At 58.3% G+C, this 26,100-nt stretch overlaps 2 protein-coding genes and 1 long non-coding RNA gene across 3 annotated transcripts in view; 1 reads left to right on the top strand and 2 right to left on the bottom strand.

Annotated features, from left to right (window-relative positions):
• Positions 1 to 4,154, top strand: part of LOC119095308 (dynein beta chain, ciliary) — a 91,004-nt gene extending 86,850 nt beyond the window's left edge. Inside the window, exons 89-93 of the mRNA XM_037218158.1 lie at positions 277 to 348; positions 790 to 963; positions 1,850 to 1,998; positions 3,105 to 3,237; positions 3,555 to 4,154. Of these exons, the coding sequence (XP_037074053.1) occupies positions 277 to 348; positions 790 to 963; positions 1,850 to 1,998; positions 3,105 to 3,237; positions 3,555 to 3,716 (690 nt within the window). The 3' untranslated portion in view covers positions 3,717 to 4,154. The remainder of the gene's footprint in view (positions 1 to 276; positions 349 to 789; positions 964 to 1,849; positions 1,999 to 3,104; positions 3,238 to 3,554) is intronic.
• Positions 4,155 to 6,976: 2,822 nt separating this feature from the next.
• Positions 6,977 to 11,825, bottom strand: LOC119095910 (centrosomal protein of 95 kDa). The gene is made up of 8 exons (XM_037218765.1): positions 11,689 to 11,825; positions 10,446 to 10,575; positions 9,451 to 9,555; positions 8,996 to 9,147; positions 8,405 to 8,520; positions 7,954 to 8,065; positions 7,215 to 7,537; positions 6,977 to 7,074 (listed from the first exon to the last, which is right to left on the bottom strand). Coding segments are annotated over exons 2-8 (876 nt in total). The 5' UTR covers positions 10,447 to 10,575; positions 11,689 to 11,825; the 3' UTR covers positions 6,977 to 7,007.
• An 8,783-nt stretch (positions 11,826 to 20,608) lies between these two features.
• LOC119096098 (uncharacterized) lies at positions 20,609 to 24,994 on the bottom strand. Its single transcript, XR_005094008.1, has 3 exons — positions 24,860 to 24,994; positions 24,066 to 24,220; positions 20,609 to 20,642 (listed from the first exon to the last, which is right to left on the bottom strand). It is a non-coding gene; the product is annotated as an uncharacterized LOC119096098 (long non-coding RNA).
• Positions 24,995 to 26,100: the final 1,106 nt, after the last annotated feature.

Genomic DNA, 26,100 nt, shown 5'->3' with positions numbered 1-26,100 from the left:
AATTTCAACTGATGGTTTAAATAACCGAATTCAGCATAAGTAGACGAATCAGATGACATAAAAAACGCAAAATGCCCACAAATCAACACATGGGGCTTACATTTGGACGACAGTACCGTCGTGCGCCGCTGCTCGGAGGATGGATTTGTCGCGGTGGTCGACGGTGCTGACACCTACCGAGCAACCAACTCAGCTCGTAGTAACCAACTCGTAACCCAGCAGTGGTCTATGTGTGCTGGGGTGCGCGTGCTGAGTCAGCGACGGCGGCCGTTTCAGGAGTGCGAGCGCATGAACATGCTGACGGGTGAGATCCGGAGGTCGCTGAAGGAGCTGGACCTGGGTCTGAAGGTAGGCACGCGCCGGGATGTGCCGGGCGTGGGACCCTCGACCGTCCGCCTAGACAGCCGCGGCGGACTTACCCCGTAACATGTACTGTTGTGTGAGTGGGTCCGTAGATCCAGATCATGATATTTCCGATGCGTACTGACGGTTCCTTCGCAGTTGTTATTATTTATTGGTGTTTTCGGGCGCGTCGACTGCAATGGTCATTTTGCGCCCAGTTCCTTCGGGGTTAACGCGCATTGGAAAACAGTCTCGATTCCGCTTCCGGCCAATACCCGCTTCTGCCATGCTCACCGAGCCAACTGCACTTGCCTGCGGCGGCGTTTGTGCGTCTCCAGGCGCGCTCAGTGTGCCTCTACGTCCCCGCGGCCGTGCCGGGAGGAGTCTGCTGTCTCCCGTTCGGCGCCGCCCTGACCGCCGGACTGAGCGGGCTGGGCGCTGCCACAGGGCGAGCTGACGATCACGGCCGAGATGGAGGACCTGGGCAACTCGCTGTTCATGGACGCCGTGCCGGCCTCGTGGACCAAGCGGGCGTACGCCTCCATGCTGGGCCTCACCGTCTGGTACTCGGACCTGCTGCTGCGCGTGCGCGAGCTGGAGAGCTGGACCTCCGACTTCCAGGTGCGGCTCGCCCGGGGCGCGGTACACAGGGGTGGAGGTTTCGCGTGGCGCTTTCACGAAATGGCCCTTCACAGCCACGCGCGCACAAACCGTGCTCTGTGCTCCGGTGTCCAGGCGTCATACTGGAGCTTTTCATATTAAACCGCGGTGAGTTTCCAGCAGCTGGAGACTTGACCCCCCCCCCCCCCTGAAGTGTAGAACCCAGTCGCTTTATCGCCTCATCTTTATCAACCGGCAGCGGCGCCCACTGCCAGTGGTGCGATTGCTATTGCAATGCGTGCTGTGTGCCCGTCTGTACAACGCCACGGAGGTATGTGAGCCCCACATCAGTGTTTTTGTACCGACGGTTGGGTGACTGGGGTAATCCATATATGCATGCGGTCAGGAGGAACGGCTCGCTTGTCTCGGCTCCCGTCTGACCGTGTCTCAGCTCCCGTCTGACTGTGTCTCGGCCCCCGTCTGGCCGTGTCTCGGCTCCTGTCTGACCGTTTCTCGGCTCCCGTCTCGCCGTGTCTCTGCTCCCGTCTGGCCGTGTCTCGGCTCCCGCTTGGCCGTGTCTCGGTTCCCGCCTGACCGTGTCTCGGTTCCTGTCTGACTGTGTCTCGGTTCTCGCCTGACCGTGTCTCGGCTCCCGCCTGACCGTGTCTCAGCTCCCGTCTGACCGTGTTTCGGCTCCCGCCTGACCGTGTCTCGGCTCCCGCCTGACCGTGTCTCAGCTCCCGTCTGACCGTGTTTCGGCTCCCGCCTGACCGTGTCTCGGCTCCTGTCTGACCGTGTCTCAACTCCCGTCTGACCGTGTCTCGGCTCCCGTCTGACCGTGTCTCGGCTCCCGTCTGACCATGTCTCGGCTCCCGCCTGACCGTGCCGTGTCTCCACGTCTCGGCAGCTGCCGGCGTCCGTGTGGCTGGCCGGCTTCTTCAACCCTCAGTCGTTCCTCACGGCCATCATGCAGAGCACGGCCCGCAAGAATGAGTGGCCGCTCGACCGGATGTGCCTGCAGTGTGACGTCACCAAGAAAAACAAGGAGGACTTCTCGTAAGCCGTCGGCTCCGACTGCCTGCCAGCTCTCTGGTCTGCGACGTGTCCGGCCGGGTGTTGGGGCGCTGACTGACGGCTGGCGATTTGTGCCTCGGAGGTCATCCATGATGAGGCCGAACATTTTCTTTAGCTGCGACTTCTATCAAAAGCTACGCGTACAAAGCATGAGTCTGAGCCAGGTGATATCTGTTGGTTGTGGACCACAGGTTTTCAGAACGCAGAGACGCAACTACAGAAACGCTTTCTTGTCATCCATTGACGCAGTTTTTCAGCTCGCCTACCTGCCAATTTCTGACTTTTGATTTTGGCTTTGTTATGGGTCAGACGTCGCGAGCTTTTCGGCTAAAAAAATCTGGCAAAAATCATGTATTTTTTGTTATTCCGTAAGTCTCAAAATCATCCCAAAACTAAAGTGCGCTGACAGACACAAAACAATCATAAAAATATGTTTATGTTTATTAAGTCCAGCCAGCAGTTACTGACGTATCAAATGTGCAGCAGTCGTCGAAGCTGAAAAAAGTAGTAGCATATTTTGTTAGTTTATGTCCGCAGAAGACGCAATTTACGACCACCACTGCATGGCGCTTTCAATGCAATTTCCACCCTCTTCCTTTTCACGTATAGCTGAAAATTGTTATCACAGTGTCTCGGATCTAATTTGGTGCAGGATCAATTTATTGCGCATGTACTTTGATTCCTGCCCTCTGAGTAACATCGCTGGTAAAGGAAAACAATGTTATGTGTTAGATGACAGTTATACGCCATTTTATCCACAACGTAATGTATACGTCTGTAATTAGAATGAGGTGATAAAAGTGCATATTGAATTAAATGTATACTCAAAGGTTAAAGGTGGATCAGCATTATAACATGGCGAGCTTTTGCAGGCGTGATCGGTACCTAGGCGGGCCTTGCGGGCTGACTCACTAGCTTGGCTGAGCTGCGGACCGATACTCTTTTGGAAAGCTGTGCCTGTAGTTACGGACGTCATCACGACCAGGCCACGGGGCCAGTCGGCTCATACGGCCGGTGGGGCCAGCGCCGGTGCGGGCCGCGCCGAGCCGGGCCGGCGGCCGACTGAGTGGACCGCCACACTGCCACAGCTCGGCGCCGCGCGAGGGCGCCTACGTCCACGGCCTGTTCATGGAGGGCGCCCGCTGGGACACCGGCGCCAACTCCATCATGGACTCCAAGCTCAAGGAGCTCTACCCTGTTATGCCAGTTATCTTCATCAAAGTATGTGACGCACCGCCGCGCGAGCATAGCGCGCTTTAAGCAGTCGAATGGCGGCTCGTACCGCACTCACTCGCTGTGCGGAAATACCGGTGACATTTACTCGATGTTTGTCTCAGGGATAGTCATGCTGGATGGCCAGGTTCTCAAATGCCCGCGATTTCAATCCCTGTGGGGTTGCACGGTGATAAATGTGCGATTCTCGATTATTCCATACAGTCCTGTTTTTGGACGCTTTCACAGCACTTGTTGTTTGCGGTCAGGTTGCAACCGTTATCAGAACTTACAATGGACATTGACCGAGGTCTTTTGTCTACCAGGCGATGACCCAGGATAAACAGGACACGAGGAACATCTACGAGTGTCCCGTCTACAAGACGCGCATGCGCGGTCCCACCTTCGTCTGGACGTTCAACCTGAAGACCAAAGAGAAGGCCAGCAAGTGGATCCTCGCCGGGGTGGCTTTGCTCCTTCAGATCTAGTCGAGAGACGCTCGCTGGCACGTGCTGCGGCAGCGGGTGGACGGGCACCGCTCGAACATGCCGGTGCTAAGAAGATGTCGTTTTTGTGTTGCTCGATTATCGGGTGACGCTCGGACTGATCGAGTAATCATGGCGCCGATTGACAGTATCGAGGAGATTTTGCGCTTCTTCCGCTGCGCTCCTACCGCATGCAGATAAAGAATAAGTTGTAAAAGGTTATCCCCTCCTAAGCCGCTGTTGAGACTGTGACGCTGCTCGTTTGTTAAAGCACGTGATGAAATTCCGTGTAGTCTTGTCCTTGTCGAGCACCGCGTTGCCGTCTTCGTTTTCCGATGTAGCGAGCACCAGGATGTGCGTCCTGCTCGGCAGGGTTAGCAGGGCGCCGTGTTTAGTAGGATGGAGCTGGACGGTCCGAGTCTAAATCAAATGACGAATATACAAGTGTACAGATGCGTCTGTATCAGGGGAACTACACGGCAGCCTCTCGCACAGGCCGTGCTCGCCCGGTGCCGGCCTTGGCGTGTTCCCGTGCTTCAGCCTTGGGGTGTCCCCGTGCTCCAGACGGCTTCAGACCCACCACACGTAAGAGGTGCCAGCTGCACCTCCCGCAACCTCAGCCTCTGGCACAGCCCATCGGGTATTCCCGGCGTGCGATGACTGCAAAAACGGAAGCCCACGCCTTTGAAATGTGTTGGCTGCAGTACAAACCGGTGAAACAAGTAAACGCACGTGATGCCGTGTGCATCACTGTATCCCAGGCGGCAGGTGTCAGGTTAGAGATGCCCACTCGTAGCAGATTTGCTGCTGGCGTGATAGATGAGTGTAGAACTCACTAGGCTTTCTCGCCAGTCAGAGAAAGCAAAATCTTGTCAGTCAGCAGCTTCTGTTTTCAGAAACTTGCACTCGCGAACAATCCCGCCACTATGTCCATGTGCGCAGCCAACAGCATTCTTGCGTCTCCAAGTCCGGAGAGCACATGAGCATACATAGTCACCGACGGTGCGCTTTATATACTACGTACGTCAGAAACTAGCAGGACGCCTGGGCGATACGACGGATGAAGAGCCTGTGTCAATGACAGGCCCTCCTTAAGTGCAAGGACGCTGCCTTGGCGACTCTAAGAATGAGAGCCTCCTGTATTGGCGGGAGAAACCTTTGGTTATACGCTTTTGCCCTTCACCCGAATGAACCCGAACGCTTCGCGTGGAAGAGCCCGACGTGCCCAGATGAGGAGGGGTGAACATCGCAAACGTGCGTTAAGGCTCCTTAACCCTAGCTTTGGCAGTGTACTAGGCAGCAGTACTTTCCCCCGATCCTGCGTGCCACTGCAGAGGGCTGATAGGGTAGAATTGTGGGGCCGAAATTGATTAGTGATGCGACGAACGAACGCAGCGTATGGTGATGACGGGGGGGGGGGGGGGGGTCGAATGCATGTCACTGCCTGAAAGCTGGCAGTTTATAAGGACCAGTGGAAGCAACGGCAACTCAGCCAAGGGTACGGATAGACGAATTGAAATTGCATTTAAAATAATCTAATGTTGAAATCGAAGACGGGTGAGTAGGCGAGATACCCGGCAGGGCGTTTGTAGCCCAAGTCCTTTCAAACGAGTCTAGCAGGGGGAGAATCATTCCGCGGACTCCTCTCGATATCATTGTCCCTAACCTCAACCGCACCCTCCATTCCGGGCACTGAAGTACTTATATGTCTTACACGGCATTGGCCAGCCCCACACTTGTACGTAGTTTGGAAGGATCGCGGGGTGTGGCACGTTACTGAGTGCAGATTTCTTTGCAAGGCGGCCAGACTGCCTGAACATATGAACATTTCTAGCATCAAATTAAGGGGGTATGAACATAACAAAGGAATTGTGCGTTCTGAAATTGTCTTCAGTGGTGTTCCGAGGCACCAGAGCTCATATCAAAGGATCCTGGAAAATGTTGCAAAAGCTGCAGAATATTGAAAACCCAGTTTACCGCTTAACAAACCAAGATAGTGTCATAAAACCACATTTAGTGCCCCCGCTAGGCATACATGACCGCACAGGCGAATTTTCCAATTCATTGCAAAAAGTTGCAGAAGGGTGCAGGAGTTATTTACGACAAAACGAAGGGTGACAGAGCTCCAGGACCACCTCCATCCCCTTTGCAAGACCCGAGTCTCCTAAAAAGCCATAACGAAAATGTTGCGAAATTGCACGCAACAATTCAAGTCATATTGCGAACAAGCGCGTACCTCGCTGCAACGCCATAATTTCAAATAGCAGTGGCTTCAATACGGATGCGTCGCTTGCTTTCAGTAAGATCTATCTGGCTGTGGCCCGACGGCTGACGGACTTTCGACCAAACACCCAAATTGAACCAGTCGTCTAGACAATTCATAACTTAGATGTTCGCGATACTGTCATCAACTGCACGCCGTTATAACGTTAAGTGGTTGGTCCAGGCACTGCCTGTTGGTCACGTCCTGCGGTGTGGGTGATTCGCATTTACCACTCGACCACAGGGCTTCGACGGGTTTGAAATCGGCTCGCAAATAAACAGCCATTTCCCCTCGCGTCTGTTCTGAGCGTCTTTTTTTCTTCTTTTTTAGATAGGCGGTTGCTCTCCGGAAGCATTCTCATTCACGTTATTTCAATATAAAGAATATGAAGACTTAACAACTTGCGTTATTTGAATAGGCAAATAGATGATTCTTGTAGACAGAAGAATAATACAATTAAAAAACCTGCGAGATCCACCTTTTCATATTCACCGTGTAACAAACGAGACCTTACCGCCCGGCCTTCCTCTAACTCACCCGCCCGAAGACGTCTCGGCCCACTCCCTGCACTGAGACAAGGTCTGCAGCACAGGCCAACACAGGTTTGGATGGGTACAGCTAAAACCAGCCTTGCATCAGGAAACAATTTATTGTACGTAACGAAACATTAAAATACTTCAAACCAATAACGGTACATCTGGGCATCCTCTACAACCACGCGCGCGCCTGGCTGCATCCCCTGTAGAACTACTCTGGTATAAAACAGTTGGTCTCCCTAACACACCACCCGGCGCCATTTGACTCGAAAGCTAGCTCCCACGTTTCCTGACGCGTTCACACGTATCTCGCGGCCCACCCGGGACCCACACAGACATCGGGCACCGCCCGCGGTGGCCGGCGGCGCCCGACAGCGACACGGACGGTGATTTGGACGGCAGGGCCGGCGGCGGCGGTGGCGACCCGGCGGACGGCCCGGGCCCGCCGCCGCCGGCGGGTCGGGTCGGCTCGGACGACGGCGGCGACCGGCTCGGTTACGTGACGCAGAACTTCCAGTTGGCCTGGTACAGATCACTGCGCACCCGGTCCGCGTCCAGCTCCCTGAAACGGCAGAGCGGGGGCGCCGGCTCAGCGGTCCGGACAGCGACACGAGCACCACAACACTCCAGCGACCTGCACTCACAGCACCACCTCCCGGAGAGTACCACCACCTCCCTCCCGCCCGGCCCCGCCCAGCTCACCTGAACTGCGGCTGCCAACTGTTGACAATCTTGTCGTTGAGGCTGCGCACGTCCGCCTCCATGTAGTCTCGGAACTCGCGCCGTATGCGGTCGTTGAGGCGCGTCTGCTGCTTCTCGGCCAGCATCAGGTCGGCCCGCTCGCGCGCTAGCAGCGCCGCCAGGTCCCGGAAGTTGGCCTCGTAGTACTGATGCATGCGGTTCAGGTCGCTCGTGTAGCCGTCAGCGTCGTAGAACTTCTGGATGGCCTGCTTCTCCAGCTTGCGCACGGAGCGCAACCGGCAGCGCTGGATCTCCAGCATCTCCTCGAACACGGCACGTAACAGCTGCCAACACGGAGACAACGTGAAACACGGCGAGAGACAAGGTGAGACACGGCGTGTGCGGCCGACAGCGCCGGACCCCAGTCCGTCTACCATGGCTCACAACAGTTGCGGACGAGTGGGGACGGAGTAAATATCACCAAAGGCATTCAGACAGCACGGCCCAGGCCACCAGCTCGGGCAGTTGCGAGACAGACGGACCCAGGCTACTCCACAAGTTCGTAACAGCCTACACTCGCCAGGATTGCATACACCTGCCCGTCAAGCAGCTCTCTACGGCATAGCCAGAAGGCAGTTCATCGTCTCAGCCGTGCACAATCTGCCAGTCTCCTCAAGGAGTTCGTGGAAGGGCGTGACGGTTCCCGACCACACCCTTCCCGAGGCGGGCACTTCCAGCACCGGCCCGACTGCCGCCTCACCAGCTCCTCCTTGCTCTTGTTGAATGCCGAGCGCGACTGGAACTGCTGCTGGAACGAGCTGACGTACCGCTGCGCCCGCAGACACGAGATCTTGCTGTCCCGCGGCATGTTCCTGCCGGCGGCGCACGCACGCGGCTCAGCTGGGCACGGCGGTGCGGACCGGCGCCGTCAAGCCAGGCAACATGAAGACTGACGGCGTAACGTTGACGGCGGGCGCCATGGCGGCGCTGCACGCCCGCCAGCTGACGATTTGCACCGGAAGGGCGCTCGGAGGCCAGTCAGCCGCAGTCTTCGGAGGCAGAGCACCGAACGAGCTGAGGGGTGGGGCTAATGACGTCTATCCACCATGGACAAAAACCGTCATCAGATCAAACGGCGGTACAGAGCTCATATGTGTAGTTGCTGGGCACTATGCCGTGCCGATCCGGGCCACCGCCGCCCTGGCGCTCACCGGATCTTGGCCTCGCGCCGTTTGCAGTTGGCCATCTGCTGGAAGCGCTGGTCGTGCGCCTTGTGCTGGTGCATGATGTCGGTGAGCAGCGCCTGCCGCTTCAGCACGTCCTTACGCTGTCGGCCGGGCGCGCTGTCAGTCGGCGCTGTCACGCGCAGGCGGCCCGGACCGCCCGGCACGCGCACGTGCAGACCGCAGGGCCTGGGGCCGACACTGAGACAGGATCCGTGCCGGCGCAGTGCAGACGACCGACTTACACGTCACCACATGGCGAGTGTATTCCATGGTGTTACGCCAGAAACGAAGCCTCGAAGAAAAGCACGTTAACATTGAACCAGGCGAGCCTTTTAAACGAGCCGACGCGAGGTCCACGGAAGCGGTCGTTTTGTCGAAAGCGGAAGCGCACCCAAGTCATTCCCAACCACCAACACGTATCTGATGATAACTTGGGATTTGGGGCTACTGACGCCTGCCAACGCCTATCACAAGCCACCGACAGGTGTCACAAGCCACTCGCAACCACCACCACTACACCTATGGGGTGGCCGCGGCGACCACGTCGGCCTGCAGAGCGGCGGCGGAGGCACCCACCCGTATTTTGATCTTCCTCGACTCGACGGGCTCCACCAGGCTCATAATGTACTTCATCTGGTGCCGGTACTGCGTCATCAGGCGACGCTTGGTCTCGGCCGACAGATGCACGTAGGGGAACTCGCGGCGCAGGTAGTCGAACACGTCCGCCTCTGTTGGACGACACGGCCGGCCGGGTCAGCCGTGCCGGGTCAGTTCGACGCGTCATGAGCTGTACCGCCGCCCAACCGGCCGCAGGCCACCATCACCGGTTGACATAGACCGCGTCAGGTTTTAGATTTCAGACCAAATGAGATGTTCAGCGCCGGTGTAAGGTGCCACTACATTCTGCTCCGCACACTCATGGAAAGTCATTCAATTGCAGAAAGAACAAGAAACTTCTGACGGCTTACAAAGTTCCACAAGGGACACTCATCGTCGACACATTCGCTACCGGCGGGGGCAGTTCGGCTGACCTTTGCCCTCGACCTTGAGGTACGTGTCGTCGGCCCCTGACTCGAGCCAGTCGGTGACGCCATCACTGCACACGGACCGGCGCGACTTCTGCTTGGTGTACGACACTGAAACGTGAAAAAAACGCCGGCGGACGGTCAGGGGGGCGGCCATGGCGGCGCGGCTGCAACGGCCGCCGTGGAGGCGCCGACTGCAACACATGGCAGCGGCCGGCACTCCGCCTCACTCACTCTGTCGGAGGTAGGGCGCGCTGCAGACCGCCCTCCGCCTCACTCACTCTGTCGGAGGTAGGGCGCGCTGCAGACCCTCCTCCGCCTGACTCACTCTGTCGGGGGTGGGGCGCGCTGCAGACCTTCCTCCGCCTGACTCACTCTGTCGGGGGTGGGGCGCGCTGCAGACCCTCCTCCGCCTGACTCACTCTGTCGGGGGTGTGGCGCGCTGCAGACCCTCCTCCGCCTCACTCACTCTGTCGGGGGTGGGGCGCGCTGCAGATCCTCCTCCGCCTCACTCACTCTGTCGGGGGTGGGGCGCGCTGCAGACCCTCCTCCGCATCCCTCCCTCTGTCGGGGGTGGGGCGCGCTGCAGACCCTCCTCCGCCTCACTCACTCTGTCGGGGGTGGGGCGCGCTGCAGACCCTCCCCCGCCTGACTCACTCTGTCGGGGGTGGGGCGCGCTGCAGACCTTCCTCCGCCTGACCCTCCTCCGCCTGACTCACTCTGTCGGGGGTGGGGCGCGCTGCAGACCCTCCTCCGCCTCACTCCCTCTGTCGGGGGTGGGGCGCGCTGCAGACCCTCCCCCGCCTGACTCACTCTGTCGGGGGTGGGGCGCGCTGCAGACCCTCCTCCGCCTGACTCACTCTGTCGGGGGTGGGGCGCGCTGCAGACTCTCCTCCGCCTCACTCACTCTGTCGGGGGTGGAGCGCGCCGCAGACCCTCCTCCGCCTCACTCACTCTGTCGGGGGTGGGGCGCGCTGCAGACCCTCCTCCGCCTCACTCACTCTGTCGGGGGTGGGGCGCGCTGCAGACCTTCCTGCGCACCTCGCGGCGCACCGTCTCCTTCTGCAGCTGGTCGCCGGCCTCCTCCCGCGTCGTCTCCACGATCGCCCGCTCCTCGCCCGTTTCCCGGATCTGACCGGGCGGCGGCGGAGCGTCGGTTACACAGACTCGGGTCGCGGCCGGTTATCGCCCGCTTCCGAGCGCACGTCGCCGTCCCCCGTTTAATCTGTTCCCGGCCGCGGAGTGCGGCTCTCAAGACTCGGCCGAGTCCTTCCTTCCCCGGCTTTTCGGGGGTTGACGACAGATCGGCGCGTTTAGTCAGAGCCGCGGCACTTCCAGTACCTTCCCCTACAGCCCTTCGACATGCTTTGTTAAAGTCGTAGCACGCGCTTGGGTGGTGGTGGGGTCAATTCGACCCCCAATATTTTTCCAGAGTACTTTCCCAAAGGCGCGGCACAGTCGTGTTAAACAGGCAGGCATAATCCATAGTCTTCCTCAGGTCAGAGTAGGTCACTGACCTGACATGGCCCAGTTCAGCGTCATCTTTGATGCCGACCGTAATGTTTGACGCTTATTCAAATTAAACAAAATTAAACAATCTCCTATGTATCCGGCCACCATGACCTTAAGGTCCAACAGGTCACTCACCTAGAATGAGAACCGATGGCCAACCAAATGGCCTTTTGCTTCAAGCAAGCACCTACGTTTGGAGTTCGCAGGCGCCTAACCACCTAAGCGTTTATATGCATCCATTTTGAACACCAATCTGAAGTTTGCCCTTCTCTAACATTATTTCATCCGAAGGTCATGACCTAGGAACCTCAAATGTTGACACAGATAAGTTCCCATACAGGCCAACCCACCCAGTGAATTTGGTGCATCAAGTCTCTTCGCTTTTAAAAACTCGGAGGTCAAACTGACCCGCCACCGAGCATATGGCAGTCAGCCGGTCACCCGGGCGCGCGCTAGGTCCCATCAGGCAACAGCTATGCAACAGTTTAGCGAGTCTTCGAAGTCGCCGATATTTGTGGTAACTTGCCCTCCTGGACTGTGTCCTGCTCAACACTCGGCGCCCGAGCCCAGCCTCCGCCGCTGCACAGACACAGACAGACCACAGACCACCCTGGCATAGAGTGCTGCCCGGACCGACCACACCGGCACAGACCGCTGCCCACACGGACCACGACAATCACAGACACAGACAGACCACGGACCACAACGGCACGGACCGCTGCCTGGACCGACCTCGGCGATGGTCTCGATGTTGCGCGGCGGCACGCGCGACACCCCGCGCCGGCCGATCGCCGGCTCGCTGGTGGTGCTGCGCTCGCTGGCGGAGCGGCACCGCGACGGCCGGCGGCCGGGCGCGCTCAGGTCGCGCCGGCTGCCGCGCGCCACCGCCGCCTCCCACGTGCTGCGGCGCCGGCCGGCGTCGTCTCGCCGCTCGTCACGCGCCATCGAGGATGATGCGCCCGAGTGCTGCCGGCCAGCGGGCGTCACCGTCAGGTCATGGTGCGGCGCGGGTCGGGATGGAGCTGGGTCAGGTCACCGTTGGGCCAGGTCAGAGACGAGCCCAGTCAGGGTCAGGTGAGGTAGAGGCGGCAGAGGTCACGGTCGGGTCAGCTCAGGGTCAAACCGGGCTAAATCAGTCCGGTCACGGGGTCACAACAGGTCACGGTCCGGGAGCGCCCAGGCTGGCGCAGGTCAGGTTGGACGGCATGTGCGGAGAACGTCAGGCTCAGGGCCATCCCAGCCACCGATCCCCTTGACTATGACCTTGTCCGACCCGACCCACAGCGGACGATACTGGCACGAGGCATGAGGAGGCGGCACCGCACAAGGGGCTGGGGCCAAGGTCACGTCCAGCCGCCTATCCGTAACGGCAAGAACATCGCGAACTATAGCCGGCCACAAAAAGCAGTTAGTCTCCTCAGCCATAGCTCAGGGTGCGTTTATATTCCTGTAAACTTAAAAACGCCACTCCAGGGATCACGTGCTTTAAAGCTTCCAAATTCGAATAGTTTTCCATGTGATCTAGTCAGCTATTGTTGTAAACACGGGGTTGGCGCACATAATAAACACGTCCATATTAAACACAGAAGCAGCATTGCATGTTAACTGTTGCATGTGAGTGCTGAAGACATCAGTAAAGGGGAGCAGAGCCAAACGAGTCAGAGTGCCATGAAACAAACGTCAGTCGATTTTGCGCAGCATGTGTACGTCAACAGCTTTTGGGGGAGCCTTGTCTTTCTTGGTCATAGGTGTAACTGCATCCCTGATATTGCGGGGAGCAAACCAAGACTGGAAGGGTCAAACGGGAATATAGAGGGAAATGCGGCCTAACATGGCATTTCAAGTTTCAGTGAGCTCCGGAAGTACGGCTTCCTGAACATAAAGGGTACCCCTAACATAGAACAGGGGATTCCTAGGTCGTAGCGGGGCCTCCCGACCCAGCGAAAAGGCTTCCTTGGCATAGCGTAGAACCTTCTAATCTAGAGTATGGTGCGCTTTATACACAAAGGTGGCCTTATGGTCCAGACAAACGGTCTCGCGGTGTAAGAAATGATCTAAGTTCGATTTATTATTATCTGGCTCAGTTAAAGGGACCTCCTTGAACCTCCTTTTGATTACCCACGGGAAGCTACCTTACCTTTGGTTGGGGAAAAGGGGTCTCCTAAAAATTTTGAGGGGCCACAAACATACTATTGCCCCCTGCCAGCAAGTAAGTGGGGGGGGGGGGGGTGGCAACTGCCCCCTCTACTCCCCCATTGCGTCGCCCCTGGTAGCAGCGCTGTTTTGGATACGGAAACCTTCCAGCCTTGGTATCCCATTTTGATACGGGCAGGAGCAGTGTTTAATGTTTTAAAAACCTTGCTGGCGTTCTCATTTAAAAAAGTAGCGCGACCTTCGGCCCAAGGAAACCCATGTCATCTTCAGAGAGAGGGGGGGGGGGGGCGGAAGCAGCATCCACAAATCCCCCTGGCTACACCACTGTCGGTCGCATACGTAATGTGATCAGCGCCTAGGTATTAGGTAGTACACAACTACAGGGCTGGGCAGGGCTGGGCTGGGCTGGGCTGGGCTAGGCTAGGCTAGGCTAGGCTGGGCTAGGCTAGGGCTAGGGCTAGGGCTAGGGCTAGGGCTAGGGCTAGGGCTAGGGCTAGGGCTGCGACTAGGGCTAGAGCCAGGGCTGCGGCTAGGGCTAGGGTTAGGGACAGGCTAGGTCTAGGGCTGCGGCTAGGGCTGAGTCTATGGCTAGGCCTGGGGCTGGGGCTGGGGCTGGGTTTGGGGTAGGGCAGGACAGTGCATTGCCTTGCAGGGCATGAAATGACCCGGGGGAGCGGGCGGTGGGAGAATGGAGCAGAAAACAGTAACCACCCGCACATCTGGACAACATTTAACATGGCGGCAGCACATACTGCACCCGATGGTAAACATAAAGAACAGAGGATGGGAGGACGGGGGCATTGGGGTCAGCCCCCCCCCCCCTTCCCAATTCCAGCTCCAGCTCCCGAAATCTGAGAGGTGAGCTAGAGCCATGGATACATTCATCTCTCGCTTATTTAGAGCGTAGGTGTGGTCATTTCTCACTGGTCAGCCCACCCTACCCAACTCGTGTTGCTAAACGACATCCCTGCTCATTGCGGGCTTGCTTTTCACGAGTCATTTAGGAGTCGCCACGTGCGGCGTCTCCGCGCCACGTGCTGTGTCTCTACACCTGCTGTGTGTCTATTCTCGTCATTACTCATTACGATCAGTGCGAAGGCCGTGATAGGCCGGAATGAACACTTTTGTGTTCATTCCGGCCCTCCATTCCGGTGAACACTTAAACTCCGACTCGGTGTGCGGGTCCGGTGGTGGCAATCTGACCAGAGCCGTGCACTTATACGGACTTATGACCATGTCCATACCAATGACCATACAACATAGTATGACCATGTAGTATGAACCATTCGCTCACCTTGCCAAGCATAGTTGCTTCTCGAGCTTGGGGTTGACAAGACCTATTACCACTACGAGGCAACCCCGTCGCGCAGCCGCTGCGGCGTATGCTGTCTGCTTATATCTCGCGCGTCTAGCAGTTCACGCTCGGCGAAAACTGTAGTTTGATAGCTTTGTAACAGATTTTCTCCACGGGTGGCATTTTTATCTACAGGAATATATTCGCTATCTGGACAGTTCGGGCTTTGGAACACCGGCGTGGACAGTCCAACCTCAAACTGAGTCAAGTTGCATCCTTTCTCTAAATCACATGGCGGGGCCACGTCTGGCCATGCCACTTATTCCGAAACACATTCATAAATTTCCTTCGCCATACATAGCCGGACTATGTCTGGCCATGACACTACGTCGGGACACATACCGTTGAATCCAACTGTCTCGATAAAAAGCTTTCTCTCTTAGTGGCGCTGGGACGGCTCATCTGGATTGAGAGGGAAAAGGTTTTCGGTCACGAGGTCATCACATACATCACTGCTTGCGTACACAAAAGCACTGGTTTCACATTTACTTTGCATCTAAAGAAACCTCATTTCGGCACACGCACAACTTACCAAACAGTCGTGTCACAAAGGATATTGATGAGATTAATTACAATTGAAAGATAATTAATTTGTATTATTACGATAGCGATTTTCTTTCAACTAATGCAAAAAGGCAGGAAAGTGGAACACAACAAAAGAGCATAAGGAACAGATAGAGTAGCAAACACGTAAAAACGCAAAAGGCTGAAGAAAATGAGCGTCCCACACGCGACATCGTGTACGTATATCCCTCCCTAACGGAGGTACGTTAGTATACCGTGAAAAGTTGAGCAAGGGCTGCACAGCACGTTCTCCGAGCCGATACCAAGCAGACGGCTATAACACCTAGGACCAATGTCATGGTGATGTACTAGCGACGCAGAAATGTTGCTTAAGCATGCGATTGACTTGCTCACCACCTCAGCAGTTGGATACTCACATCAGCATGAAAGGACAGGCACACACAATGAACTGACAGGAACGCAGCAACGTCAGCCGAAGAACCCTCGCGAAAAAGCGACAGGCCTCCCAATGATACAGGACAAACAGCCTCCTCCCAGGTTTGTGGACAAACAGCCTCCTCCCAGGTGCCGTGGCTGCACCAAAAAATAATTCCCAACGAAGCGGATCCACCCACACCACTCCCAAGTGAAACCTCCCGTGAATCTTAAGCTGGGTCAATGAGGCAAAAATTTTTCTAGAAATAAAGTGCCCGTTTACGTGCGTTTTTCATCGCGGATCCATCCGACCAGGGGATCAGACAGTACCAATAACCTTATTCCTCGAAGGAAAACCAGGAGAATGGACATATAGCCGCGTTTCTCGGCAGAACAGGTTATTACTACCGTCTCATTTATGTGCACGTTCCCTGCAAATGCACTGAACAACTTACGATAATGGGATCGATCAATATGTACGAACGGGATTGATATGTACATGGGATCGATAATGTACGAACGGTCAGCTGCGGCCAACAATTGTAACCAACCCGACCGCGCCCGAGTGCTATACGTTCAGAATTTTTAAGCCGAGTTGTCGACCTTTAAGACACCATAATTAGTGAATTCATTTAATCAGTGCCTCTTGATACCTTATGGGAGGCTGATAAGTCAGCATGGGAAATATGAATTCATAATGCTGAAAAGAGGAGCTAAAGGCCTTTCTTACTTATACTAACGGCCCGAATGTTCTGTGTTCTACGAAGTCTAGAGGGCCAGGTTTGTAACCCTGGACGCCGTCCACAAGCGTCTACGATCCTCCCCCGTTTAGCTCCACACAAACGCACATTCCATAACGTTACAAGGCCTTACAGCACAGTAAGGACGACAGCACTTCTGAAAGCGGGCCGCGCTTAAGCCTTCGCACCAGTTCCGCAACTGATCAGTTAAGCAGCAAAACACCTTATAAGGCCATAGATGTACCAGGGGTCGTCAAGTAGGTTACGTTGCATTTAGAGGCGCGAGGGGGAGGAGCTAAGCTGAGGCAGAGCAGTGAGGAGGAGAGAGGCTGGACAGCGAACATTGCCTCGGGCGTGAGTACAGACCGGGCAAAGATCTTCCTTTTTAATTCCAAACCTCAAAACCAAATGCCTTCTTTTCGTCTTACGCTACAACACGCGCGTGATTAGTTTCGCATTTTTAGCTTCATTACGGACCGAATGGACCTCCTCTTCACACAGCGTAGCTTGGGGAGGGGTTTTGCTATGCGCGGCCATAGAGTAACCAGGAGAGACTGGCAAAGGTCATCAAAGCTAAAATGCGCAACATTACCTGCGGACAGCCATCAATCAAGTAACGTAGCAAACGCATTCGCACTTGTACGGTGAATTAACTGTTCTATTTGTTCGTGCGTCGTACCAAGCAATTTGCCATTTGAACCATTACTCGAATCTATGCTATAACCGTTCCTAAATAAATAACTCTGACGAGAAGATCTATCGCTACAACATTTAAATCTCATGGCCACGACGTTGGCCACAACACCACGGGAGCGGCGCACATACTGGCACCGCCTGTCGGTGGACATCATGTGCGGACGGCTGTCAGGCGGCAGGCGAGTGCCGCCGCTCAGCTCCCCGCCGCGGCAGGGCCGAGCGCCGCGCGCCTCTGGCCGCCGGCGCGTCCCACCTTGGCGCCGCTAGCCACCGGCGAAAGAACGCCAGCCGACTCGCGCGCTTGCTGCAGCTCTTCACTCAGCTGACGGCTGATGTCCACCCCGGCGTCCTCCTCCTCCTCGTCGTCCTCATCCTCCTCCTCCTCCTCGTCCGACTCGCACTCCTGGCTGTCCTCGTCGCCCCGGTAGTCCTCCCGACTCAGGTCCTCCTGGCCGGTGTCCTCGTCCTCGTGTTCGGTGTCAGCCAGGCTGCCGGTGGCCGCGTCCTCCTCGGCCGTCAGGCTCTGCATCGTCTGTCGGCCGCCACCGCCCGGTCTCTGGCCAACCTGTCCCGGCACGCTACGCCGCCCGTCCCACCGGCAGCCGGCACCCGGCACAGCGGGGGTTAAGGGTGACGATCGTGAGACGCGGCCGGCGAGCAGGGGATGAGAGACAGGCGGTAGCGAAGGCAACACGGCTCCCCGCTTCCCTGCCAGGATCGGGACATGGCGAGGAACATTGCGGGATGCATTTGAATTCACAAATATTTGACTAGTGGGCCACAGATTATCAGGACGGACAAAGGGTGATCATAATGACGGGCAGTTTCTTTCCCTCTGTGCAGAGATAAACTCCCACGAAGTCTGCCATCAACTAAGCAGAGTTCGCGGGCAGACCGAGCTTTCCACGGGCGTCCGTCCGGCGGCGGACGCGGGCCTGGGCGGCAGGCGAGCCGACCGACCTCCTCCTGTGTCGTCTGCTCGCTCGTCTCCTGCTCATCCTGCTCGTCCTCGTGCTCGTCCCCGTAGTAGCGTCCGCCGGCGGCGGGCGGCTCGTCCGTCATCTGGGGACGCGTCCCGCCTCAGGACCCGCCTCCAGCACCGCCTCCCGTCCGCCGCGGCGCCGGACCGGCCGGGCGGCCGCCGCGCCGGCAGACGTTGCGCCCCGACCCCGTCCCACGCTGGGCGGCTGTCTACGGTCGAGGAAGCGATTACCACCACCGGTGTGAACTGACAATGAAGCCGGTGCCCGACGCCACACGTGCAACAGGGTGGAGCTTTGCTTCCCACCTGGTAAACAGCTGCAACCGACATGCGAAAGCCATCCCGCCGTCACCATGATGACGTTCGGACAGCCCGGTAAGACAGTCACACCAGCACCCAAAGCCGACGCTATGCACGCACGGATACCCAGCGCGAACTGCCACTTATCCTACCTTCATCGTGCAGTGATGTACGGCCGCCGCCACCACCACTACCATCACCACAGAGCCCGTGACTCATACCTACCCCAGCCAGAACCAACAGCCATTGCCATAGCTTTCCAACAGGCGCCGCCGTACCTCCGTGCCCTCGTCGTCGTCCTCCAGTTCACCCTCGTCCTCGTACTCGTCCTCATACTCGTACTCGTCCTCGCCCTCGCCGCCGTCCTCGTAGTGGTGGTAGTGGTGGTGGTCGATGCTGCCGGTGACGCGGACGCCGCCACCGCTGGCGCTGGGCCGCGCCGCCACCAGGCTGGGCCGTGCGGCTGAGGCGCGCCCCAGGTTGGCGAACTCGCCACCGGGGCCAGACGGCGCGCGCAGCGGCGAGCCGACGGCCCCCGACGACTCCGACTCGGCCACTGCGGGGATCACACACCCGTCGACACCGGTCGTCCCAGTGCCGGCAGAGAACAGGCCTCTGCGCTCGGAAATCTGGAGCTACGCGTGCCGCGATCCGTCGTTAATGGGGCTTTCAGACGTACTCAGCTGCTGAGGCTACATGACCTTGCCTGCCTCTTACCCTGGCGGGAAGGGCGGACAACTCAGGGTATCGAACCCCGTACCTCTGGCTGCTCAGACGCGCGGTGGTTAATGCAGACGCGTTAATCACTACGCTATCGCCACCCCGATCCCGCTCCGTAACGCGTCATCTAAGTCAATGGGCCTGAGAGGTTACAGTGTACGTTAACTACGTGCAGCAACTCTACGTGCAGTAGGGAAGGCAACGAGCTATCACATAGTTTGTAAAAGATAAAACAACAGCACACAATCCGCAGTTCAGGCGCGTGCCTCGATTACGGATTCTGCCCCATAAGTGGCAGCCAAACCACAAATACAGAACACCTTTACAAAGCAGCAACGTCCCAAACCCGAAAGTGATTGGAATCCGCGACCAAAAGAGCCCCGTCGCAGCTCAAGCCTCCAGTCGAGCAGCAGATAGCCTCTCGCTGGCTGTCGTCGGCCGGCTGCACTTACTGTCCGCGCCGACGTCCCCGGAACGGGAGGCCTTGGCGCTGGCGTGGCTGGAGCCGGCGCGCACGGCGCCCGAGCCGCTGCTGCCGGCGGCGCCGGCGGCGCCCACCCGCCCGCTGGAGGAACGCGCGGCGGCGGCCGGGCCCGACTCGCTACTGGGCAGCAGGGACGCCTCAGCCTCGGCGCCGGCCGAGGTGGCCGAGCTGGCCGGCATCGGACCGGAGCCGCTCGACGTCTGCTTCAAGGAGGCCGCGCCAGCCGAGCCGACCTTGCCCACTCCCGAGCCGCTGGAGGGCACCCTGCCCACCCCCGAGCCGCTGGAGGGCACCCTGCCCACTCCCGAGCCGCTGGAAGGCACCCTGCCCACTCCCGAGCCACTGGAGGGCACCCTGCCCACTCCCGAGCCGCTGGAGGGCACCCTGCCCACTCCAGAGCCGCTTGAGGGCACCCTGCCCACTCCAGAGCCGATGGAGGGAACCCTGCCCACCCCCGAGCCGCTGGAGGGAACCCTGCCCACGCCCGATCCGCTGGAGGGCACCCTGCCCACTCCCGAGCCGCTTGAGGGCACCCTGCCCACTCCAGAGCCGCTGGAAGGAACCCTGCCCACGCCCGAGCCGCTGGAGGGCACCCTACCCACTCCCGAGCCGCTGGAAGGAACCCTGCCCACTCCCGAGCCGCTGGAGGGAACCCTGCCCACGCCCGAGCCGCTGGAGGGCACCCTGCCCACTCCAGAGCCGCTTGAGGGCACCCTGGCCACTCCAGAGCCACTGGAGGGGACCCTCGCTGCTGCTGACCCGCTGGAGGGCACTCTAGTCACCCCTGATCCGCTAGAAGGCATTCTCGCAGCCGAACCGCTGGACGGAACTTTGTCCACTCCGGATCCACTCGAAGGCACTCTGGCGGCTGATCCACTGGAAGGTACTTTAACCGCTCCAGAGCTAACAGATGGTATTCTCTCCACCCCTGATCCACTGGACGGAACTCTTGCTGCCGAGCCGCTGGAAGGTACTCTGTCCACTCCCGCGTCGCTGGATGGCACTCTTCCCGCTGATGCGCTGGAAGGCACTCTCGCTGCTGATCCACTGGAAGGCACTCTCGCCGCCGATCCACTGGATGGCACTCTTGGCACCGATCCACTGGAAGGCACTCCCGCCGCCGATCCGGAAGAGGGCACCTTCACGACGCCGGAGCTGGCGGCGGCGGGCGCGCCGCCCAGCGAGGCGGCGCTGGAGCGCACGCGCGCCACACCGGCGCCGTCGGACGGGACGGCGCCGGCCGCCGAGGCGCTGGTCGAGGCGCGCACGCCGGCGCCGCTGCCCGACGCACGGGCCGCCGCTGACAGCTGACGGGATCTGGCGGCACAGGGAAGACGCTGATGACAGCGCTGCAAGCGCTGTTGGTTTTTCAGTCGTGAATAAGAAACCGTGTCAGATCTGTGTGTGTCATTGGGGTTTTACGACGCACTGAGTGCTGAGGCTATATGGCGTCGCCTGCCTCTCACCCTGGCAGGAAGGGCGGGCACCGCGGGGAGTCGAACTCTGGTTTCCTCTGGTTTCCTAGACGCGCAGCGGTTAACATGTCAGATTTGAGTCAAGGCGCTGCTTAGTCGCGAGATAACAAATGCTCACCTTGTGCTATCCAGCTGCCGTTCCCTGACTCCCGCTCACCACCGGGATAACATCTACACAGACATGTTATCACGATTGGTCAAATACATCTGGGTTCAGACAGTGATAGGTCAAACATCGGACTCCTCGTCCACCGACAGGGCCATGTCGGCAGGGCCGTTACCGCCTCTGAGCAGATGTGGAAACTTTCTACTGAACGGTGGAACGGCACGGTTATAAACACCCAGTAAACTTGTATAGAAGTCTTTAGACACAAGAGGTACATTTGATCATTAAATTACATTCAGAGTACCTGGGGAATGACTAATGCTTACATTACGATATTGTTGAACGTCTTTGTCAATTAGCACTAGCTTCTCCTACTTACATGACGTAGTGGCACAAAACTGACACGGCGACTTCCGAGGCCGATTGTGAGCAGGCCCTGCCCTCCCGACAGGAACCCATGCCAGGCTCCGGCCGTCCCAGCTCTGGCCGTCCCGGCTCCGGCCGTCCCAGCTCCGGCCGTCCTGGCTCCGGCCGTCCCAGCTCTGGCCGTCCCGGCTCCGGCCGTCCCAGCTCCGGCCGTCCCGGCTCCGGCCGTCCCGGCTCTGGCCGTCCCGGCCCGGCCGTCCCAGCTCTGGCCGTCCCAGCTCTGGCCGTCCCAGCTCTGGCCGTCCCGGCTCCGGCCGTCCTGGCTCCGGCCGTCCCGGCTCCGGCCGTTCCGGTCCCGGCCGTCTCAGCTCTGGCCGTCCCGGCCCCGGCCGTCCCAGCCCCGGCCGACCCAGCCCCGGCCGTCCCAGCTCCGGCCGTCCCAGCTCCGGCCGTCCCCGCTCCGGCCGTCCCCGCTCCGGCCGTCCCAGCTCCGACCGTACCAGCTCCGACCGTACCAGCTCCGGCTGTTGCGGCTCCTCCGGCCGTCCCGGCTGCGGCCGTCCCGGCTCCGGCCGTCCCAGCTCCGTCCGTCCCGGCTCCGGCCGTCCCGCTCCGGCCGTCCCAGCTCCGTCCGTCCCGGCTCCAGCCGTCCCGGTCCCGGCCGTCCCGGCTCCGGCCGTCCTGGCTCCGACCGCGCGCAGGTGCGCGCCCCGCCGGCGGCCACGGTCACCACTCTGTCCACTAGCCAGCTCCACTTCGACGGACACTGCCTGCGGGCTGCCGCACTAACCATTCGCCGACGAACGACACCCGCTCTGTGTCAGCTATCATACAAATACGAGCCAGGACAAGTCGGTGCGGTGCTTTTGCCAGTTCGGCGTGCGGGGCCAGGCCGATAGCGCCCGGCGGCCGGGTCCAACACCGGGGCCCGCTCCGGCCCGGCAGCTCATACCGGTCGGGGCCGACTGAGCGGCGGTGGAACTCGAACTTGGCCCCGGGCAACCGGCCGGCCGCTCTGCCCCCGGCAGGGGCGCAGTCAGGGCGCGCCGGCGGCAGGCCTGCCCCGGCACCCTCGGCAGGGGCGCAGTCAGGGCGTGCCGGCGGCAGGCCCGCGCCGGCAGCCTCGGCAGGGGCGCAGTCAGGGCGCGCAGACGGCAGGCCTGCCCCGGCAGCCTCGGCAGGGGCGACGGCAGGCCCAGCGGCGGCGGCAACTGTCACCGCGCCCGCCCTGCTACCAGGGACCAGCTCCATAGAGCGAGACCACAACGTGGGTCTTCTTAACTTGCGCGGTAGCACTCACCAGTGCTCCTTGCTTTCACCGACTCTTCGTATGCAGCGGTGATACAATAATCGAAATATGCACGATTATGCTTGCTTTCACAGGTTCGTCATATTCAGCGACAATAAAGCATCAAACTCTCTATGAAATAAAGCTATTCTCACTTATACGCTTGTAAGATGTGATCTAAGGGCGGTGTGTCCAGGTTACCCCCAACAAATCGCAATACTGGTGGCGGCTTAACCCCAATGCCGACACTTAGAGCCGAGTATTCGCAGCCTTTTGCGACTCCAATAGTGCGGTCCATGGATATGGATTCGAATTCTAATTCGAAATTCGAATAAATATAACCCACCACTCCTACTAAAACTCCTACTTTTAATTCGGGCTGTTCAGCCCGATGCGGCACCGCTATCTACAAGGTGTGTTTAACTGACCTTTCAACATTGCAGCCCGGGTTATACTTACTGTATTTGCCTGTATACCCAAATGGGGGTTTTCAGGAGTTCGTGCACGTTTCAGGATTCGAATCTTGCTGTTCAGGGTTCCAATCGTCGGTCTTAAGACTTGAGAGTTCCCAAGATTTGAATAGATTTGAATCATTCTGAACGACCGCAAGTCCCAGTCATCGGTTCCAGAAAAGTCATTCATAACGGTAGTCGCGGCCGCACCTGGCCACTGGAGATGGCCGGGGTAGGACCGCATCTCACCACAAGAGACGGCCGGGATCGGACCGCACCTCGCGACCATAGGCGGTCGGGACTGGCAGCAGGTGAACAAAAAATGAACGACTTTTGTAAGAACTTCGTCCAAAGTACCGTAGCTTCCCCGTCGAGGCTGCTATCACAAATTTTCGCACTAACAGGCAAAAAGCTACAACTTTCCTCCCGGGAGGGTAAATTTTCTCCGAACACTGACGAGTTTGGACAGAGTTCCCGCAATAGTCCCCAGATCTAGTGTAAACCTCTCTGCTCATGAATTCCATGGCCCTGCAGTCCGTGACACCTACGAGGAACCTGGACCAAGGTTCATAGTCAACAATCCATGTCCTCCCCTTCCCCTGGCAACTCCCTGCACACTGCACCACTTCAGCTTAACCCACCAGAGTAGCTTGAAGATGACTGATGTCACCGAAAGGCTGGCGGGAAAAGCACAACCTACACAGAGGCAGGTACTGATAACTTGCATTTCGATGAGCCTGATTCCCCGCATGCCCGACCCTTCCACCTACCCCACAGCATTACCTGACTACTGAGATCATCCCATCACACCTTGGTCCACGAGCCCGATACCAACCAGCTAACCTGCGTAGTGCATAACCGATCCGCACATCGTTACATAGTTGCCGTATGCGATTGTGAGAAGCCTGAAGTGCGCTGAACGCTCGATTGAGCTGAGGGACGGCGGAGGAAGTCAGGCTCCCTCTCACCGCATGGGCTGCGGTCAGGTCACGCGCCGCCCCCTCCCCTTGGCCCGACCCCTCCCCGCCCCACCCGAAACCACCGCACGCTTACAGTGACACGACTGGCTCCTCGCCCTCCTCCTCTTCATCAAGTCCGGCCAGATCCGCGGCGTCCTCCCCAGCAGGAGGAGCGTCCTCAGAGGGAGGAGGATCGTCCTCAGAGGGAGGCAGACCGTCCTCAGAGGGAGGCGGCTGGTCCTCACTCTCCTGCAACACAAAGGGCACCCGTCAGCCCAGGCTTGCCGGCAGTGGCTTAAGAGCCGCTTTGAATGTGTGAGCTTGGCAAAGTAACTTCACGTACTAGCCTTCGCTGTTACATTCCACCACCAAAAGCACATCATTATTGCCTGCATTTTCTCGACTTGCTTCGCGGCTACGTTCAGCAGAGTGCGTAGTTTGATAACGGAGAGGGCACTACAGGTATCTTGCGACGAACAAAATAAATCTAAAAACGTCCAAGCAGCACAACCTAAGCATAGCACTAAAGAGTGTCTCTTGCGAGTGGACCAAAGCCGGCTTCGCACCAGGGACATCCGTTCACTGACAAGAATGTGACAATGCTAGCAGCAGTGGCAGACCACAAAAAGGTCATACGAGAGGGTAGTGCCGTTACGTCATCAGGACAACTCGCTCACCGTCCTCCGTTCCGCACGTGGGCTGGACGTGGAGGAGCGCCTGTATGCCAGACATACCATTACATGCCAGAGCGCTTACACAGACCAGGTGTAGCCGGCGTGGAACCTGATTAAATCAGTCAGTCCCTTTCTCCCTCTCTCCCTGACCTGCTCTGATGGCTGCTCCAGTTCTGACTGGCCCGCTCTGATGGCTCCTCCAGCTCCGACTGACCTGCTCTGATGGCTCCTCCAGCTCTGAGAGCTCCTCCTGGCCGGCGTCGGTAGTCACCTCGTCGGAGGAGGGCGCACTGCTCAGCTCGTTGTCCGTCTCCGTCAGCGTCTCCTCCAGGTTCCATTGTCCTGGGCGACAACAGCGCGCGGCACCAGTCAGCGATACTGGGCCGCCGACCCTTCACTGGCGCATCTGATCGCTGATCTCTAACTCATGGATCGCTTTCTCGAAGAGGAAGAGAGCAGTGAAATTATTACATAAGACCTCTACCTTGGCACTGCAGGAGCTAAGAGCAGAGAAGGTACCCCCCTAGCTAGCGCTTAGTTAGCTAAATAAAGTGCCTACAAGTACCACAGGGCTGTTGCGGTATAGCGTTCGTTTCGATGGCTCACGTAGCTAGAGTGCCTGCCTTCCGATCTACCCACCAGTGGCGGGGCGGGTTGGGTTGGGTCGTTTTCGGTGTTCGCTATTTGACCCCGACAGAAACGGCCCGCGGTCGGTAGCAGCGCTCGTGCTAAAGGTCAGTTGACGTCCAAGGGCAGGACGCACCATGCCGAGCATTGCGGAAGGTTAAACTTTCGCCACCCAATTCTGTCCTTGACCTGGAATCTCGCGGTCGGATGGCGGGAGCCAGGGCCCATACCAGCCTGTTCAGCTTGAGCTTTGATCCCAGAAATCCATCCACTGAAAGACTTCGGATAAAATATTGTCAAAAAGTCGTTAAGATGCTCGGCCCAGGCCCTCTCGTCGTCTTCGGTCCGAGCCCCTGCCACGTCACTTGCGCGTTCCGCGTAATGCGGAATACGGCGGTAAAAAAGGCATCCGTCTCGAAATGGTTCTCGCAGTCGGTGAGACGTGAAGCCTCCCAGCATAATTGTTCCCCGGGGATATCAGCACGCAGACGACTGATCCCGTTAATGTACCCCGGCATTTCACCGACAAGACGTCATGTCCATGGAGGTGAACATCGGCAAGCTCCTGTAGGGATCTCCCACAGCCAGTTGGCAAGGACTTAGGACAGCGCCAGTCAAAGCTGCCTTAAAAAACAAGCTGATGCATGCCAGTGCGTGAGACAACAGCGTTACAGCTTTATGGAAGTATTAAGACGAGGCATTAATATCACGGATGTATTGCATGTTCTGACTATTGTCCTCGTCTGGCCTGTCGGTATGTTCACAACGTTTCGGTCAGTTGCCTCTCCGGCTATCGCCGTGTGTCACAGAGCCCTTAAAAGACTGGAT

Source organism: Pollicipes pollicipes, unplaced genomic scaffold, assembly GCF_011947565.3.
Source record: "Pollicipes pollicipes isolate AB1234 unplaced genomic scaffold, Ppol_2.1 Scaffold_4219;HRSCAF=4965_pilon_pilon_pilon, whole genome shotgun sequence".
In the NCBI taxonomy this organism is placed as follows: Eukaryota; Metazoa; Arthropoda; class Thecostraca; order Pollicipedomorpha; family Pollicipedidae; genus Pollicipes; species Pollicipes pollicipes.
The sequence above is the reverse complement of the archived record's forward strand: the minus strand, read 5'-3'. Positions and strand labels throughout refer to the sequence as shown.

What these genes read in the sequence shown, in the direction of transcription:
- LOC119095910 (XM_037218765.1), bottom strand. An exon ending in CGAGGAAGATCAAAATACGG is followed by an intron (nt 8,521 to 8,995) that starts GTGGGTGCCTCC and finishes CCCGGCCGACAG; the next exon opens with CGTAAGGACGTGCTGAAGCG. An exon ending in CGGCGCGAGGCCAAGATCCG is followed by an intron (nt 8,066 to 8,404) that starts GTGAGCGCCAGG and finishes CGCCGCCGGCAG; the next exon opens with GAACATGCCGCGGGACAGCA.